Raw genomic sequence first — 20,016 nt, 5'->3', positions numbered from 1 at the left:
TTGTGTTGCTGTTTACCAGAATATATTTTGATCTGCTATTTACCACATTGAGCTTCCATTTTATTCCATAAGCATGCATGCATATGCGTTCCGTCAGGACTACAATTTGGGTTCGTTAGACCTGCACATTTCTCTGGTCACAATCAATGTTCTACTATGTGTTTATACAACTCCAAGTGACACAAAGTATCTGAAACAGTATTGTAGAAAACCTTGGCCTATGAATTGCTTTTCATGATTTGTGCCCGTGTAGGATGATTTAAAAAAAAAAAAAAAAAAAAAAAAAAAAATTTCCATGTGGCTCCTATTCTGTTAACCCCTGATGGGGCCGTGGTGTGTACTGATTCAGAAAAAGGAAAGCATCTGGCCCAGATGGTGTACCTGGGCAAGTACTGAGGACTTCTGCTCATTAACTGGATAGAATGTTTACTGACATCTTCAACCTCTCACTTTGGCAGTCTGAGGTACCCCCCTGCTTCAAGCAGGCATCACTCATACATCAATCAAGAAGAACGTGGCTACTTACCTCACTGACGATCATCCAGTCGCACTTGCATCCACTATGATGAAGTGCTTCAAGAGGCTGGTCATGAAGTATGTCAACTTCTGCCTGAAAAGTGAATTGGATCCACTCCACTTTGCCTACCGTCTCAGCAGCTCAACAGCAGATACCGTTTTATTGGCTCTTCCCTCAGCTCTGAAACACCTGGACAGTGAAAGTGCATATATCAGGATGTTCTTCATTGATTGCAGCTCAGCATTCAACGCTATCATCCCCTCAAAATTTATCACTAAGCTCCGAGACTTGGGCCTTGGTACCTCCCTGTACATTGGGATCCTTGATTTCCTCACTTGCAGACCTCAGTTAGAACCATAGAACCATAGAAACTACAGCACAGAAACAGGCCCTTTGGCCCTTCTTGGCTGTGCTGAACCATTTTCTGCCTCGTCCCACTGACCTGCACACGGACCATATCCCTCCATACACCTCCCATCCATGTATCTGTCCAATTTATTCTTAAATGTTAAAAAAGAACCCGCATTTACCACCTCGTCTGGCAGCTCATTCCATACTCCCACCACTCTCTGTGTGAAGAAGCCCCCCCCCCGCTAATGTTCCCTTTAAACTTTTCCCCACCCTTAACCCATGTCCTCTGGTTTTTTTCTCCCCTTCCCTCAGTGGAAAAAGCCTGCTTGCATTCACTCTATCTATACCCACCATAATTTTATATACCTCTATCAAATCTCCACTCATTCTTCTACGCTCCAGGGAATAAAGTCCTAACCTATTCAACCTTTCAGATAGTTCAGATTGGCAACACCTCCTCCATGATCTCCATCAGCAAAGGTGCACCACAGGGCTTTGTGCTTAGCTCCCTGCTCTACTTGCTTTGCACCTATGATTGTGTGGCTAAGTACATCTCTAATGTCGTATTTGAGTTTGCTGTTATTAGCTGAATCAAAAGTGGCGGTGAATCAGCATATAGGAGGGAGATCAAAAATCTGATTTAGTGACGCCTCCACAGCATTTCACTCAGTATCCACAAAACTAAAGATCTGATTATCGACTACAGGAAAAAGTAGTCAGAGGTCCATTAACCAGTCCTTATTAGGGAATTGGAAGTGGAGGGGGTCAGTGGGTTTAAATTCCTTGGCGTTAACATACCAGAGGATCTGTCCTGGGACCAGCTCTTGAGTGTCATTGCAAAGAAAACATGACAGCACCTCTGCTTTCTTAGAAGTTAGCATAGATTCAGCACGTCACCAAAAACTTTAGCAAACTTCTATAAATGCACAGTGGAGCATATCCTGACCGGTTGCATCGTGGCCTGGTGTGGAAACACCGATGCTCAAGAACAGAAAAGGCTGCAGATAAAGTCCTCCCCACCATTGAGTACATTTCCATGGAGCACTGCCACAGGAAAGCAGCATCCATCAAAGACCCCCACCATTCAGTTCGTGTTCTCTTCTTGCTACTATCATTGGGCAGGAGGCACAGCAGAGGCCTGAGGTCCCACATCACCAGGTTCAAGGATAACTTCACTCACCACTACTCTGATCCTACGACCTCCACACTCACTTTTAAAGACTCTTTCTAATCTGTGTTCTCAGTACAAGGGCCTAAGGTAGAAGGAGTCAATTTTAGAAAACCTAGCACATTCATTTTTCCTACATTTACACACTTAGTCCAGCGGTCGTGGAGCATACGGATCCCTTCTTTGTAGAAGTCGATATCTTGGACCTCCAGAAGTGGTCCACAGCAGGGGTGATTGATAAGTTCGTGGTCTAAGGTAGAAGGCGGTGAATTATTAACTTCAAACTTTCAGAATTTTCACTCGGAGTTGAACTGCACGTGCATGTGACAAGAGCTGTATAACTCATCTCCTTCTACCTTAGGCCACGAACTTATCACCCCTGCTGTGGACCATTTCTACAAAGAAGGGATCCGTATGCTCCACGACCGCTGGACTAAGTGTGTAAATGTAGGAAGGGACTATGCTGAAAAATAAATGTGCTTTTCTAAAATTGACTCCTTCTCCCTTAGGCCACGAACCTATCAATCACCCTTTGTATTACTTTTATTTGCATAATTTATATTTTTAAATTTTGTTTTTATTTATTTCATTTAGAGACACAATGCAGAGTAAGCTCTTCCAGCCCACCAAGTTGCACCGCCCAGCAACTCTATTTAACCCCAGCCTAATCACAGGATAATTTATCATGACCGATTAACCTACTAACCGGTACGTGGGAGGAATCCAGTGCAGCTGGAGGAAACCCATGCACCTGGAGAAGCCCACATGCTCACGGGAAGGACGTAGCAAATTCTTACAAATGGCATCAGAATTGAACTCTGAACTCTGAACTCTGGCCCCCAAAGTTGTTGTAGCTTTTGCAGATTGGTTTGCAGATTTGTCGGTCTTTGTATAGCTTTTCGTAAAATTCAGTTGTATTTCTTTTTTCCTTGTAAATACCTACAAGAAAATGAATCTCAAAGTAGTATATATTAACATATACTTTAATTGATCACATGGGTGTAATTGGGTGGCACGGGTTTGTTGGACCAGAAGGACCTGTACTGGTTGTATCTCTAAGGGGGAAAAAAATGAAATAAAATAAATTTTACTTTGAACTTTGAGATGACAGAATCAAACATTGTTACAGTGACTTGCCCTTAACAAATAAGTTATGTGTGACCCAGTGCCAGGAAAATTGCCACCAGATGGATCAAAGCCTTACAAGATGGGTTGGTCTGAATGTTGGTGCTGAGGAAATAAACCATGGTTTTAAAATGCATCTTACCTCTAGCATACTCCCACCTCCAGATCTGTACATACAGTTCACTTCCATTAAAGCTAGGGTTAGCACTCAAAGCTGGGGTCCTGCCGAAGAGTCTTGGCCTGAAACGTTGACTGTCCTTTTTTCCATAGATGCTTCCTGGCCTGCTGAGTTCCTCCAGCATTGTGTGTGTTTTAGCACTCAATAATTTTAGGCTACCTGGACAGGTTTAAAAGGTTTCAAAGGTACATTTAATGTCAGAGAAATGAATACAATATACATCCTGAAATGCTTTTTCTTTGCAACCGTCCACGAAAACAGAGGAGTGCCCCAAAGAATGAATGACAGTTAAATGTTAGAACCTCAAAGTCTCCCCCAGCTCCCCCCTCCCTCGCACAAGCAGCAGCAAGCAACAATTTCCCCTCCCCCACCAGCAATAAAAGCATCGGCACCCGTCACCGAGCACTCAAGCATTAGCAAAAGCAACAGTAACAACACAGACTTGTAGTACTGCAAAGACTACATTGTTCACCCAACATTCGACGTACCACAGTCTCTCTCTAATAAGGGTGAAAGAGATGTCTGTTTCACAACGAGCAGGGAGACATAATAAACAACTCACTGGTTTACAACGTTAAAAGTTCATTGTGTCGCTTTTATCAAGTTCTGTGCCCAAAGATCTGGAGTCTCTGGGCACACAGCCATAGATATTCTGACTCCTCCAATGACACACAGGTCTTCCGCCATGACACCGACTTTTGATCCGCCCGTCTCCAGAGCTCCGAGATCCTAGGCCTCCAAAGTCGAGCCGAACTCTTAGGCTGAGCCCTTGCTGTGCCAAACAATGGCCGGTAGTGGAACCCCGAGAGCGGGTCCCATTCCCGCAAAGAACTGTAGTCAGTGTGTAACTCCAGGTCAGGGTCTTCAAAAGAACCCTGAAAGGGAAAAATAAAGATATTAAAGATGAAAACAGAGCTGTTTCCGAAGATGCAAGCAAAGGAGTTGCCGTTTAGCGCCAACATCACTTTGCTGCACCAGTGTTATCTTATTCAACAGCAGATAATGAAGATCAAGTTTGCCTCCCCCATTGTCAGTCACAAAGTTTAGCAATCCAAGCTCATTTCTTTGTACCAAACTGAGTTAATCAAACTGTGGGCAGTGTAGCAGCTTTGATGTCATGGTTGCTTGGAACTAGAGTGTTTCAGACAGCCTTTCTCGCAGCCTCCTTGCTGGAAATATACATCCGAACATTGGGCAAGGACAGTGCATAACAGGCCTATGATTTCATCCAAGTTAAAATCAAATTATGTAGGGTCTGGATTCTTTGTGCAAACCGGTGGATGAGGAGCTTTCAGAACGTGACCTGAGGTTCAGCATGGTAGCACAGTGCCACTCCACTGCTGTCTGTAAGGAGTTTGTATGTTCTCCCCACGATTGCATGGGTTTCCTCTGGGTTTCTCCTACATTCCAAAGATGTATGGGTTAGCAGATTAATTAATCACATGGATAGCGTAGGCTCATTGGGCTGGAGTGTTGGCGTGTGGCCAAGTGGTTAAGGCGTTCGTCTAGTGATCTGAAGGTTGCTAATTTGAGCCTTGGCTGAGGCAGCGTGTTGTGTCCTTGAGCAAGGCCCTTAATCACACATTGCTCTGCGCCGACACTGGTGCCAAGCTGTATGGGTCCTAATGCCCTTCCCTTGGACAACATCAGTGGCGTGGAGAGGGGAGACTTGCAGCATGGGCAACTGCCGGTCTTCCATACAACCTTGCCCAGGCCTGCGCCCTGGAAATCTTCCAAGGCTCAAATCCATGGTCTCACGAGACTAACGGATGCCTATATATTGGGCTGGAAGGGCCTGTTTCTGTGCTTTATCTCAAAAGAAAGAAGATAAGACTCCATATGCAATTCTTTCAACCCAAGAGCAGTTAATTATATGACAATATATTCTCAAAGCAACAGTCATCATTTTGCAGCCAATATTAAATGCACTAAAAATGAGCACAGCCTGTCTAGACTTAATGTAGAGCTTGTGATTGTTTGGATTATTAGACATATGTCACGGGCCAATTAAAAGAAATTAAATTTAAGCAGAGCGGCCATTGTTGTAGTGGGACAGGATTGGAGTGGGGAACTGTGGCTTTGGCTAAGGTCGGGAGATGCAGCATCTAGGCCAAGGTTTATGTCAAATTTCTCTCATTTGTCTATTAGTTCCTTGCTAGAGTCGCAAGAATGCATCCCTAGGAAGTGACATACTCCTCTTGCAAAATGTCAGAGACCTGGGTGAACTCCAGTCTCCCAGACTGTTCCATCTGCAAGAACTCCATATGGTTACAGCTCCTTAGAGATCATGTTAGGGAGCAAGAGCTGGATAGCCTACAGATCATTTGGGGAGAATGAGGAATTAATAGACAGGAGCTACAGGGAGGTAATCACACCAGAGTTGCGGGAGGCAGGTAGCTAGGTGACCGTCAGGAGAGGGAAAGGGAATAGGCACCTCTGTGGTCATACCCCTAAATTGCAAGTACATCACATTGGATACTGTTTAGGGGGAAGGGGTTACATCTGAACAGAGGAAAGCTGCAAGAACTAGGTCTCTGGCACTGAGTCTGGCTCTGGCTCAAGAGAGGTGGGGAGAGGAGGAGTGATGTGGTGATAGGGGATTCCGTAGTAAATAGAACAGACGGGAGATTCTGTGGATGTGAAAGAAACTCGGGTGGTATGTTGTCTCCCAGGTGCCAGGGTCCAGGATGTATCAGATTGGGTACACAGATTTCTTCAGGGAGAGAGTGAGCAGCCAGAAGTCATGGTACATCTTGGTACCAATGATGTGGGTAGGAAAAGGGATGAGGTCCTGAACAGAATATGGGAGCTAGGTAGGAAGGTGAAAAGCAGAACCTCAAGGTTAGTAATCTCTGGATTGTTGCCTGTGCCACACACCAGGAAGGGCAAGAAGAGGATGATTTGGCAGATGAATGGGAGGCTGAAGAATTGGTGCGGGGGGGGGGCAGGGTTTCAAATTTGTCGATCATTGGGCTCCCTTGTGGGGAAGGAATGACCTGTAGAAAAGAGACATGTTACACCTGAACTTGAAGAGGACCAATATCCTTGCAGGTAGGTTTGCTAGAGCTGTTGGGGAGGTTTTAAACTAGGTTGGCAGAGAAATGGGAACCAGATTGATAGGCCAGAGGATGGAGCAGTAGATGTAAAGATGGATACAACATGTAGGAAAGATAAGCAGTGCATAGTGCATAAATCTGGTCAGTTGGGTGGGTTGAAATGTGTCTATTTTAAAGTGAGAAGTATCAGGGGAAATAAAATAGCAATAAATTTTGAATATGGGTCTGTACATGGAACTATGATGTTGTTCCCATTACAGAGACTCTTTTTTCACAAGGGCAGGAATGGCTGCTGGATGTTCCAGGGTTTAGATGTTTCAAAAGGAACAGAGGGAGTTAAGATATGGCAGAGTGGCATTGCTAATCAGATAGTATCACAGCTCTAGAGATGGGAGGATCTTGCAGAGGGATTGTCACCTGAGTCAGTGTGGTTGAAAGTTAGAAACAGGAAAGGAGCAATCACTGAAAAAGGAGATAGCACTGGTGAACTACAACGATGTGCTGCAGGCAGTTTACAAAACTTCTAAATATACTTCTGATTATGTTCATTGGAATCTGCAGCTTGCAATTTACCTTTATGTAATGTAGTTTGGAACCATCTTAATGAGCTAGTGATTTCATGATCTTCTTTAGGACTCGGTGGACTTAACTCTCAAGTGTCCAGGTGTGATACCTTTGAGCGGAAGAAGGTGCATCACCATGGCCGTACGAAAGGGAGGGGAGAGCTCCAAGCTAGACTAAAACATGGGAATGAAATTTCCTTTATCCAGCATCTTGTTAGCAAATGTAGTCGCTGGAGAACAAGATTGAGGACCCACGGGAAGATTGCTGTATGGGAGTGAAATGCAAAATTGCAGTGTTGTGTTTCATGGAGATGTGGCTCCCTCTGGCCGTGGCAAATACTTTGATAAGATCTGAGGGCTTCCTGAGAGACAGGATGGACTGGTCTTCTGATTTAGAGAAACCAAACATTGGGGGTCTGTGTTTCATGATAAACTCTTTGTGGTACTCAGACATGGCAGTTTTGTCATACGCTTGCCACCACCTCCCCCCCACCCCACCCCACCCCACCAACTTGGACTATCTAACAATTAAGTTCCAACAGTTCTGCTTGCCAAGAGAGTTCTCTCCATGATCCTGACCACAGTTTACATGCCCCCAAAGCCAATGTTAAGCAGGCACTCGAGATATTGAATGCTGTCATCAGCACGTAAACAGCTTCCCCCGACGCTTTTCAAATTATTGCTGGGGACTTCAATCAGGCCTGTTTGAAGAAATCTCTGCCCAATTATCATCAACATATAATTGGCAGCATCAGGGGTCCCATCTCATTCAATCACTGATATACTGTGATTAGGATTTCCTACTAATCCATCCTTAAATTGCATTTCAGTAAATCGGATCACTTGGCTATCCATCCTACCTACCTACCTACCTACCTACATACATACAGGCAGAAGCTAAAGAGCAAGGCTCCAGAGATAAGGACGGCAAAGAGGTAGTCGCAGGAAGCAAAGGAATGCCTATGGGATTGCTTTGAGTCGGTTGACTGGGCCACATTCAAGGACTCATCTGAGGATCTGAATTAATACACCACAGTTGTCAAGGACTTTATAAGAACAGTCATAGATGAATGTGTCCGCACAAAACCTTTCAGAGTCTGCCCAACTAGGAGCCCTGGATGAACCAGGAGATCAGCGATCTGCTGGGGGTCAGATTAGAGGCATTTAGGTCTGGCAATCAAGTAAGATACAAGAGGTCCAGGTTCGATCTCCAGAAAACCATCTCACATATGAAGTGGCAATTCCGAGCCTAATTTAAATCACTGAAAGGTGCTCGACAACTGTGGCAGGGCTTGAATGTTATTACCACTTTAAAAGTGAAACCAAGCGACATAGGTGACAACAAAGCTTCACTCCAGATGAGCTCTTCTCTGCTTGCTCTGACTGTCAAAACAAGGAGGAACATTCACAAACTTCCACAACCCCCAATGAACCTGTGATTTCTGAGGTCAGAGCGGGAGCATCCTTCAGGAGGGTGAATCCCTGGAAAGCATTAGGCCCAGATGGGGTACCTGGCCAAGTACTAAAGACCAATGCTGGTCAACTGGCTGGAGTGTTCACCAAAGAATGAATTTCAGGTTGTATATTGTACACATTTCTCTGATAGTAAATGGAGCTATTGAACTATTGAACCTCTCACTTCAGCAGACTTAAGTACCCACCAACTTCAAGCAGGCTTCAGTTATACTGGTGCTTAAGAAGAACGAAGTAACCTGCCTCAATGGCTATCGTCCAGTAGGACCTTCATCACCGTGATGAAGTGCTTTGAGAGGTTGACAATGAAACACATCAACTCCTGCCTGAGAAGAAACTGGGATCCGCTCCAATTTATTTATTGCTGCAACAGATCTACAGCAGATGCCATTTCATTTTCTCTTCACTCAACCCTGGAACATCTGGGCAGCAAAGATGCATACATCTGGATGCTCTTCATCGACAACAACGCAGCATTCAATGCTATCATCCCTTTAAAAACTAATCAACAAGTTTCAAGAGCTTGGCCTCAATAACTCCTTGTGCAATTGAATCCTCGATTTCCCTCACTGCAGACCTCAGTCAGCTCGGATTGTCAAAAACATCTCCATGATCTCCATCAGCACAGGTGCACCACAAGCCTGTGTCCTTTGCCCCCTGCTCTGATCACTTTATACTTGTGTCTGTGAAGCCAAACACAGCTGTAATGCCTTATTTAAGTTTGACGATGATGCCATTGTCTTTGGACGGATCAATGGCGGTGATGAACCAGCGTATAGGAGGGAGATTGAAAATCTGGCTCAGTAGTGTCACAGCAACAACCTCTTACTCAATGTCAGCAAGTCCAAGGAGCTGAGTATTGACTTCAGGAAGAGGAAACCAGAGGTCCATGAGCCAGACCTTATCAGGGGATCAGAGGTAGAAGCGGTCAGCAACTTTAAATTTCTCAGTGTTATCATTTCAGAGGAACCTCTCCTGGTTCAGCACGTAAGTACCATCATGAAGAAAGCACAGCAGCACCTCAACTTAGAAGTTTGGGAAGATTCAACATGACATCTCAAACTTTGACAAATGCCTATAGGTGTGTGATGGAGAGTATATTGACTGTTTGCAACACAGCCTGGTATGGAGATACAAATGCCCTTTCATGGAAAATCCTACAAAAATGTAGTGAATACGGCCCAGTCCATCACAGGTAAAGCCCTCGCCACCACTGAGCACATCTGCAGGGAGCATTGTTGCCGGAAAGCAGCATCTATCATCAAGGACTCCCACCACCCAGGTCATGCTCTCTCCGTGCTGCTGCCATCCACCCACACTATCAGGTTCAGGAACAGTAATTACTCAATCATCAGGCTCTTGAACCAGAGAGGATAACTTCACTCATCCATTACTGAACTATTCCTATAGCCTATGGACTGACTTTCAAGGACTCTGCCATCTCATGTTTTTGATATTTATTGCTTTATTTATTTATTATTATTATTTTGTATTAACAGAGTTTGTTGTCTGTTAGGTAAGTTTTCAATGATTTTATAATGTCTGTTGTGTTCACTGTGTATACTCACAAGAAAATAAACCTCGGGGACGTATATGTACTTTTGATAATAAATTTACTTTGAACTTTGAATCCTGAACTCTGGGAGTATTCTATAGACCCCCAATTACAACAGCAACACTGAGGAACAGATTGGGATGCAGATTTTGGGAAGGTGCAAAAATAGCAGGGTTGGTGTCACTTTAGTGAAAAATATTTAGATGGAGCAGAATTTATTAGGTGTGTCCAGGAGGGATTCTTGACTGGATACGTAGACAGGCTGACTAGCGGAGAGACCATATTGGATCTCGTACTGGGCAATGAACCTGATCAGGTGTCAGATCTCTCGGTGGATGAACATTTCGGAGACTGACCACAACTCCCTGACCTTTACCATAGCCTTGCATGGGGATAGGAGCAGATGGTATGGAGAAGTATTTATTTGAGGGAGGGGGAATTATGATTTTATAAAACAAGATGGGAGTGTAAATAGGGAGTCAATTGTGCACTGGGAAATGCACAATGCAACTGTGGGGGTTGTTTAGGGAGCACTTGCTTGGGTGTCTGGGTAGTTTTGTCCCATTTAGGCAGGTAAGGGAGCTGCAGTTGACAAGAGATATGGAACATTTCGTCAAAAGGAAAAAAGAAGCATACTTAAGGTTTAGAGTGCAGAGGTCAGAAAGGGCTCTGGGGAGTTGCAATGTTTACAGAAAAGAGCTTAAGAAGGGACTTGGGAGAGCTAGTGGAAGAGAGGATGTCACTCTGGTCTAAAAGTTCACCCGAGGAAGCGTGGATTTCGACTTCCAATAGCCACTATCTTGCTGGCAAACGTACAGTCTCTGGTAAATAAAACTGATGATCTCAGAGCTAGGGTGCTGTACCAGAGGGACATTAGGACCTGTTGTGTTTTTTGTTTTGTGGAATCTACCCTAGCATTCTAGATACAGGGATACAGCTGGCTGTCTTCACAATACACCATCAAGATAGGACCTGCTGAGTCTTTCAAAGGCAGAGGAGGCGGGGGATGCTTCATGATCAACTCCTTGTGGGGTGCAAGCGTGCTGGCGCTCTCCCAGTCCTGCTCACCTGACCTGAAACACCAAGCAATCAAGTGTCATTTATTTTATCTGCCGTGGGAGATTTCAGCAATAATCTTGGTAGCAGTGTACATCCCACCTCAGGCCAGTGTACAACAGGCTCCAGACAAACTGAGTGACATAATAAACAGGCATGAAACAGAACATCCTGATGACTTCTCCATCATTTTGGGGGATTTTAACCAGGCCAGCTTGAAAAAGTCTCGAAATAATTATTACCAACAAATCACTTGTGGTACCAGAGGAAACAACACATTGGATCATTGTTACACCACCATCAAGAGTGCTTACTGTGCTATCCCACACCCTCACTTCAAGAAATCTGATCACCTGGCTGTACTTCTACTCCCTGAGTACAGGCAGAGACTGAAGACTGCAGCACCAGCAGTGAGGACCAGGAAGGTAGAGGCAAGGGCTGTGCAGGAGCACTTATAGGATTGCCTTGAGTCAGTAGACTGGACTGTATCCAGGGATTCATCTTTGGGTCTGACTTCATTAAAACCTGTGTGGATGTGTGTGTGCCTGCGAGAACTTTCTGTACATACCCAAATCAAAAGCTGTATATGAGCCAAGAGGTTTGTAATCTGCTGAGGGCTAGATCCGTGGTAACTCTGGTGACTCAGGTCTGTACGAGAAAACCAGGGACTTGCCAAGGGCTATTTCAAGAGCTAAGGAACAATTTCAAATGAGGTTGGAGGTGAAAGTAGATGCACGTCAACCCGGGCAGGGTTTTATATGACGTTACTTCCTACAAAGCAAAACCAAACATGAATGGCAGCGATGTTTCACTACCAGACGAGCTCAATGCCTTCTATGCTCATTTTGAAAGGGAGAATAAAACTACAGCTATGCGGATCCCTGGAGCATTTGGTGACACCGTAATCTTTGTCTCAGAGCCCAACGTTAGGCTGTTTTTCAAAAGGGTGAAGCCTTGCAAGGCGACAGGTCCCAATGGGGTACCTGATTGGGCTCTGAAAAAATGTGCCAACCAACTGGTAGAGTTATTCAAGGATACTTTCAATATCTCATTACTACAGTTGGATGTTCCCACCTGCTTCAAAAGGGCAACAATTATACCGGTACCCAAGAAGAGCAAGGTGAGCTGCTTTAATAACTATCATCCAGTAGCACTTGTATCTATGGTGATGAAGTGCTTTGAGAGGTTGGTTATGGCTAGAATTAACTCTTGTCTCAGCAAGGACCTGGACCCACTGCAATTTGCTTATCGCCACAATAGGTCTATGGCGGATGCGGTCTCATTGGCTCTTCACGTGGTCGTGGATCACCTGGACAATACAAATACCTATGTCAGGATGCTGTTAATTTACTGCAGCTCAGCATTTAACACAAAACGTCCTACAGTTCTGAATGAAAAGCTCCAGAACCTGGTCCTCTGTACCTCCCTCTGCAACTGGATCCTCTACTTCCGAATTGGAAGACCACAGTCTGTGCAGATTGGAAACGTCATCTCCACCTTGCTGACAATCAACACTGGGGTGTACGCTTAGCCCACTGCTCTACTCTCTCTACACCTGCGACTGTGTGGCTAGGCACAGCTCAAATGTTATCGAAGAAATTTGCTGATGATACAACTATTGTTGGCAAAATTTCAGCTGGTGACAAGAGGACATACAGGAGAAAGATATATCAGCTAGTTGAGTGGTGTTGCAGCAATAACCTTACACTCAATGTCAGTAGGACCAAATAACTGATTATGGCCTTCAGAAAGGGCAAGATGAAGGAACACACACCAATCCTCATAGAGGGATCAGAAGTGGAAAGTGTACCTGGGTGTCAACATCTCTGAGGATCTAACCTGGCTCCAACATATCAAGTAACACACACACAAAATGTTGGTGGAACGCAGCAGGCCAGGCAGCATCTCTAGGAAGAGGTACAGTCGACGTTTCGGGCCGAGACCCTTGGTCAGGACTAACTGAAAGAAGAGATAATAAGAGAGTTGAAAGTGGGAGGGGGAGGGGGAGATCCGAAATGATAGAAGACGAGGGGGAAGGATGGAGCTAAGAGCTGGGAAGTTGATTGGCAAAAGGGATACCAGGCTGGAGAAGGGAGGGGACCATGGGATGGGAGGCATTTTGTGTGTGTTGCTTGAATTTCCAGCATCTGCAGATTTCCTCGTGCTTGCATTTCTAACATATCAAGGCAGCTACAAGGAAGGAATGACTATATTTCATTAGGAGTTTGAAAATATTTGGTGTATCACTAAAAACACTCAAATTTCTACAGATTGTCCAGGGAGAGCATTCTAACTGGCTGCATCATCTTCTGGTATTGAGGGGACTACTGCACAGGATCGAAGTAAACTGCAGAGAGTTGTAAACTCAGTCAGCTCCATCATGGGCACTAGTCTCCATAGTATCCAGGACATCTTCAAGCAGCGGTGCCTCAGAAAGGTAGCGTCCATCATTAAGGTCCCCATCACCCATGTCATGCCTTGTTCTCATTGTTACCATCAGGAAGGAGGTACAGAAGCCTGAAAGCACACGCTCAATGATTCAGGAACAGCTTCTTCCCATCTGCCATCCAGTTTCTGAATGGATAGTGAACCCATGAACACTACCTCACTTCATTTTTTAATTTCTATTTTTGCACTAATTATTTAATTATATGATGAACGTGTTGATGTTAAGAATGAGGATGTGCTGAAGAGATTGCTGAGCCATTGGCAGTGATCTTTGCGACATTACAGGCCACAGGAGTAGTACCAGATGATTGGAGGATGGCAAATGTTATTACTTTGTTCAAAAATGCTTATAGGAATAATGCAGAAAAGTTGGTGGAATTGTGGAGAGTGTGGAAGGTTGTTGTAGGTTACAGTGGGACATTGATAGGATGCAGAGCTGGGCTGAAAAGAGGCAGATGGAATTCAATCCAGGAAGTGTGAAGTTGATACAGTTTGGAAGGTTCAACGCAAAGGCAGAATACAAGTTTGATAGCAGGATTCTTAGCAGTGTGGAGGAACAGAGGGATCTTGGGATACATGTCCATAGATCCCTCAAAGTTGCCATGCAAGTTGATAGGGTGGCTAAGAATGCATATGGTGTGTTAGGCCTTCATTAGTCAGGGGATTGAGTTTGAGAGGCAAGAGGTAATGTTGCAGCTCTATTAAACTTTGGTTAGACCACACTTGGAGTATTTTAACCTGTTCTGGTCACCATATTATAGTAAGGATATGGAAGCTTTAGAGAAGGTGTAGAGGAGATTTACCAGGATGCTGCTTGCATTAGAGAACATGTCTTGTGAGGAAAGGTTGAGCAGGCTAGGACTTTTCTCTTTGGAGCAAAGCAGGATAAGAGGTGACTTGATAGAGGTTTATAAGATGATAAGAGGCATTGATGCAATGGGTAGCCAGCGTGTGTTTTACCTGGGTGACAATGGCTAATAAAAACAAGCACGATTTTAAGGTGATTAAAGGAAAGTACAGGGGTGATGTCAGAGGTAAGTACTTTGTTTACACAGAGAATGGGTGTGTGGAACTTGTTGCCGGGGTGGTGGTAGGAGCAGATACATTAGGAACATTTGAAGGACTCTTAGATCAGCACATACATGGATGAAATAAAAAATGGAGGGCAAGGCTTTGTGAGGATCTGACAAAGCACATTGATGAAGGTAGAGCAGTCGATGTAGTGAATATGGATTTTAGCAAGTGTTAGCTAAGGTTGCCCATGATAGGCTCTTTCAGAAAGTCAGGAGGCAAAGAATCCAGGGAAACTTGTCTGTGTGGATTCAGAACTGACTTGCCCACAGAAGGCAGAGGCTGGTAGTAGGTGGAGCATATTCTCCCAGGAGGATGAGAAATGATTTGATAGAAGTGTATAAAATGATTATAGGCTGCTGTTTCTCTTTTCCCAGAGTGGAAACAGCTAATACAAGTGGGCATATTGGAGGATGATTGGAGGAAAATATAGGTGGGGGATGTCAGAAGTTTTTTTTTTCACACACAGTGGTAAGTGCTGCCAGGACTCGTGGTAGAGGCAGATACATTGGGAGACTCTTAGATAGGCAGATAGATGATAGTAAAATGGACAGTTAAGTGTGAGCAAAGTCTTTGATTGATCTTGGAGAGGTTAAAAGTTCGACATAACATTATGGGCCAAAATGTCAGTACTGTGTTGTACTGGTCTATATTAACTACACATCATAACCACAAGTAATCATTGATTATTTGGGGATGACACTGACACCCTAAACAATGTCCCCTAGCAAAGAATTGGTGTGAAAGAGTGCAGTAGCAGAGGAACAAAATGGGTGAGTTTGCATTAATAGTTTCTGAGAACTTCATCAAGTCTTGTTGTCCTTGGACATTTGGTCAGAAAAGTGGTTGTATTATGTCCATGTTCAATTTTAGTCAGTTGAGTGGCTGGGGAGACCATGAAGTAATTAGCAGTGAATCATTATTTAGTGTAACAAGTTGCACACACAATGGTAAGCTTTGCTGAAATTTGTGATCTTGTGATTTCAGAACTTGAAGAGTCTCAAAGAAAATGCCCACCCTGCTGGTATAAATTTGCCAATATGTTTCTGATTTGGGAGTGCTGTCCGTTGTGGGTGAAGCTGAAAGAGTACATGCACCTGTTTGTATTCGATCCATTTGTGGACTTGGCTATTACCATCTGTATTGGACTCAACACCCTCTTCATGGCAATGGAGCATTACCCAATGACGCCCCACTTTGAACGTGTTTTGGCTGTGGGAAACCTGGTAAGGTCTATGGTTTAACTTTTTTCTCTTTCAATATTTTTATTAAATTTCAAATAGAAGAATACAGAATTCATGAGGATACATATTATGAATTTATTTAAAAAATAGAATAGTACAGGATACATTCTATTTAAATATGAATAAATTTCAAATAGAAGAATACAGAATTCATGAGGATACATATTATGAATTAAAAAAATAGAATAGTACAGGATACATCATATTTAAATCATATTATTACAATTACAGTACCCCATATTTATAATCAAACAAATGAATTAAATTGAATTATAGTTTTATTATATTAAAAAATCTAAACCCATTATCAAGATCGAAGCTGTTTGGTAAAGAAAATAAAGACAAAAAAAATCCTTATCACATAATGATTTATGTTATTAGCCAACATCTGTTCTTTAATGCCAGATCAAAGGTTTTGAAAATAATTCAAAAAAAGGTCCCCACAGTGTTTGAAATTCTTGATCAGAATCAGAAATTGAACAACGGATCTTCTCTAAATTTAAGCATGACATAACATCATGTAACCATTGAGCGTGAGTAGGCAGAGCAGTGTCCTTCCGTTTAAGGAACACCGCCCTCCTAGCCATAAGAGAAATAAAGGCCAATACATGCAAATCAGATGTCTCCAAAGTTATGCCTCTTTCTCCAACAATACCAAACATGGCAGTCAAAGGATTAGGCTTAAAATTTACTTTAAAAAGTACAGAAAAAGTTTAGAATACTTCCTTCCAGTATTTTTCAAGACTCGGACATGTCCAAAACATATGAATTAATGAAGCCTCTCCATTGTTACATCTGTCACAACAGGGAGATATATCCACATAAAAACGAGATAGCTTGTCTTTGGACATGTGAGCCCTGTGGACCACTTTAACTTGTAGGAGGGAGTGACGAGCACATAGTGATGAGGTATTAACCAATTTAAAAATTACATTCCAAGTCTCTTCAGAAATTGAAATCTGTAAATCCTGTTCCCAGGCTTTTTTAATTTTGTCTAAAGGAGCCTCTCTCATTCCCAACAGCATGCCATAAATATTGGATATTGAGCCATTATGAAAAGGTTTCAAATTGAAAATTATATCTATTAAGTTCTTATCAGGACTCATAGGAAATGTATGTAATTGAGATTGCAGAAATTAATCTGTAGATATCGAAAAAAGTGGGTATTTAGTAAGTTATATTTAACTGACAATTGTTCAGAAAAAGAGATTCCCTCCAACAAATAAATCTTGAAAACATTTAATACCCAATCTATCCCATTCTTTAAAAAATACATCAGTTGTAGAGGTTTAAAAAAACAATTAGAAAAAATGGGACAAGAGAGAGAAAATCTCAATAAACCAAAATATTTTCTAAATTGTAGCCAGATCTTCAAAGTATGCTTAACTATCAAATTGTCAGTTAGTTTACTGAAAGATAAAGGAAGTGAGGATCCAAGAAGAGAAATGATAGAAAATTTCATAACAGAATTAGCTTCCAAAGAGACTCATACCAGACAGTCTTCACGGTTAATGTAATATGACCAGAACATAAGATTTTGTATATTGACTGCCCAGTAATAGCACCTAAAATTTGGTAAAGCTAAGCCTCCATTCTTTTTAGCTTTTTGAAAGTGGACTTTGTTTAATTGAGCTTGTTTATTCTTCCATATATAAGAAGATAGAATTGAATCAAGAGAATCAAAGAAAAACTTAGGAATAAAAACAGGTAATGCCTGAAAAAGGTATATAAATTTAGGCAAAATATTCATTTTAATAGAATTAATTCGACCAATGAACGATAGAGAGAGGGGCGACCAACTGGTCATATTTCACATATTTCATTAAGGTAAGAAAATTTTCTTTAAATAGGTGTTTATAATTCTTAGTAATTGTTACACCCAAATAGGTAAATTGATTTCTTAGAATTTTAAAAGGAAGGTTAGTATTAACTGGTACCAAATTATTCAAGGGAAACAGTTCACTCTTACGTAAATTCAATTTATATCCTGAAAACTGGCTGAAGTAGGAAAGTAAAGAAAGTGTAGAAGGTAAGGAGGTCTCAACATTAGAAATAAAAAGCAATATGTCATCAGCATAAAGCAAAACTTTGTGGGTAGTACCTCTCCTTAGAATACCAGTGATAGCACTAGATTCTCGAAAAGCAATAGCTAAGGGTTCTAAAGCCAGATCAAAAAGCAAAGGACACCCTTGTCTGGTTCCACATTGGAGTTTAAAAGGTTTAGAGTTCTGAAAATTAATAAGAACCCAAGCAGAGGGGGATAAATAAAGTAATTTAATCTATTGAATAAAATTGGGCCCAAAATTAAATTTTTCTAAGGTTTTAAATAAGTAATTCCATTCAACCCGACCAAAAGCCTTCTCCGCATCCAGAGATATCACGCATTCTGATATCTCCTTAGGAGGAGAATACATAATGTTTAATAAATGACGTATATTAAAATGGAAATATTGATTTTTAATAAATCTAGTCTGATTATCAGATATTATAGAAGGCAAAATATTTTCAAGCCTACAAGCCAAAACTTTGGATAGGATTTTAGTATCAACATTAAGTAAAGAGATTGGTTATTTCTCATCTATGTGCCTGTCTCTCTAATTGATTAAATCCCGTCTGCATTACTTCTTGCTAATGTTCTTCTCCAGATTTTCTCCCTTAAATACATAATCTAATTTTCTGGCCCTCTTCCAAGTAGCTAGAAGTGTTCCACAATCTAGTCACCTCTCAAGAAGTTGCCCCTTAATTCCTTTTTACATCTACCAGTGATCATCCAATAATTTTACATTTCTGAAGGTGCGGTCAGGCAAGAGGATAACCAATAAATGAGAGAGAATTGTTTTTTCATTGTTGCATGTACCGAGAGTGAAAATCTTTTGCTTACCATCCAGACAGATCATTCCATATATCTGTACATTTAGGATGTTAGACCATAAGGTATAAGAACCACAATGAGGTAGATTGAGAGAAGCAAGAGTTCATTTTCATTGTATAAGGTATCCATTCAAGAGTCTGATAACAGTGGGATAGAAGCTGGCCTTGTCCTAGTGGTATGTGTTCTGAGACTTCTGCATCTTCTGCCTAGTAGGGGATAGAAAAGAGAATGGCCAAGTTGAGAGGGGTCCTTGGTTATGTTGGCTGCTTTCCTGAAGCAGTGAGAAATGTAGACCGAGTCAGTGAATGGGAGGCTGTTTTTTTTTTGCAATAGACAGGTCTGCATTCACAACTCTGTGCAATTTCCTTAGCTGTCTGAAGAAGTAAAGAAGCTGGTGTGCCTACATGGTCACAGAACCTATGTGGCTATATTTACACCTATGAACTTGAAGCTCTCAACCATCTCCACACCAGCACCATTGATACTGACAGGAGTGTACCCCTCTCTGTTTCCTAAAGTCAATGATCAGCTCTTTTCTTTTGCTGACATCGGGGGAGGGGGGAATTATTATCATGACACCATGCCTCTTGGCTGCCTATCTCCTTCCTGTACTCTGTCTTGTCATTGTTTGAGAACCGGCCCACTGCAGTGATGTCATCTACAAACAAGTGAATGAAGTGTGGAGGAACAGTGGGACCGTAGAATGTGTCTGCAGATCCTTAAAAGGAGCAGGACATGTCAATAACATAGATGAAGAGATACAATGGGTCTTTATTAACCAAGGTGTGAAACATAAATGCAGAGAGGTCATCCTTATTGTATGTAACACAAGTTAAGCTACACCTCAGGTACTGCCTATAGTTGTGACGGCTACATTACAAGTAAGCCGTGACAGCATTGGAGAAGGTGCAGTGAAGACTTATCAGGATGTTGGTAACACTGGGAACTTATAGTGAGAATAAAAGATTGAATCAGCTGGGGTCACATTCCTTTGGATGATGAGAGATAATATAGTTGAGTATAAAATTTTGAGAGGCCCAGAAAGAGTAAATAGCAAGAACCTATTTTTTCTCTTGGAGAAGAGCCAGAAAGCAGAGTGCATGGATTTAAAGGGAGGTACATGACTACGATGTTGGAATCTAGAGCAATAAACAATCTGTTTGGAGAACCTTAGTGGGGCAGCGAAGTTCCTCCAGCAGATTGTTTGTTGCCCATGGATTTAAAGTAATTGAAGGATTAGAAGGGAGGTGACAGTTAATTTTCTTCTTCCACACTCAGATGGTGATGTGGCTATGAAACCTGCTGTATGAGAGAGTGGGAGGGGCAGAATTCCTTATCA

The 20,016-nt window shown here is 42.4% G+C and overlaps 1 protein-coding gene across 1 annotated transcript in view; it reads left to right on the top strand.

Moving 5' to 3' along the window:
- LOC134340380 (sodium channel protein type 8 subunit alpha-like) overlaps window positions 1–20,016 on the top strand; it is a 257,867-nt gene that overhangs the window by 172,524 nt on the left and 65,327 nt on the right. The window contains exon 15 of the mRNA XM_063037560.1: window positions 15,549–15,787. Coding sequence (XP_062893630.1) covers window positions 15,549–15,787 — 239 coding nt within the window. The remainder of the gene's footprint in view (window positions 1–15,548; window positions 15,788–20,016) is intronic.

Source organism: Mobula hypostoma, chromosome X1 (assembly GCF_963921235.1).
Source record: "Mobula hypostoma chromosome X1, sMobHyp1.1, whole genome shotgun sequence".
NCBI lineage: Eukaryota > Metazoa > Chordata > Chondrichthyes > Myliobatiformes > Myliobatidae > Mobula > Mobula hypostoma.
Note: the sequence above shows the minus strand (reverse complement) of the source record. Positions and strands in the feature narration are given on the sequence as shown.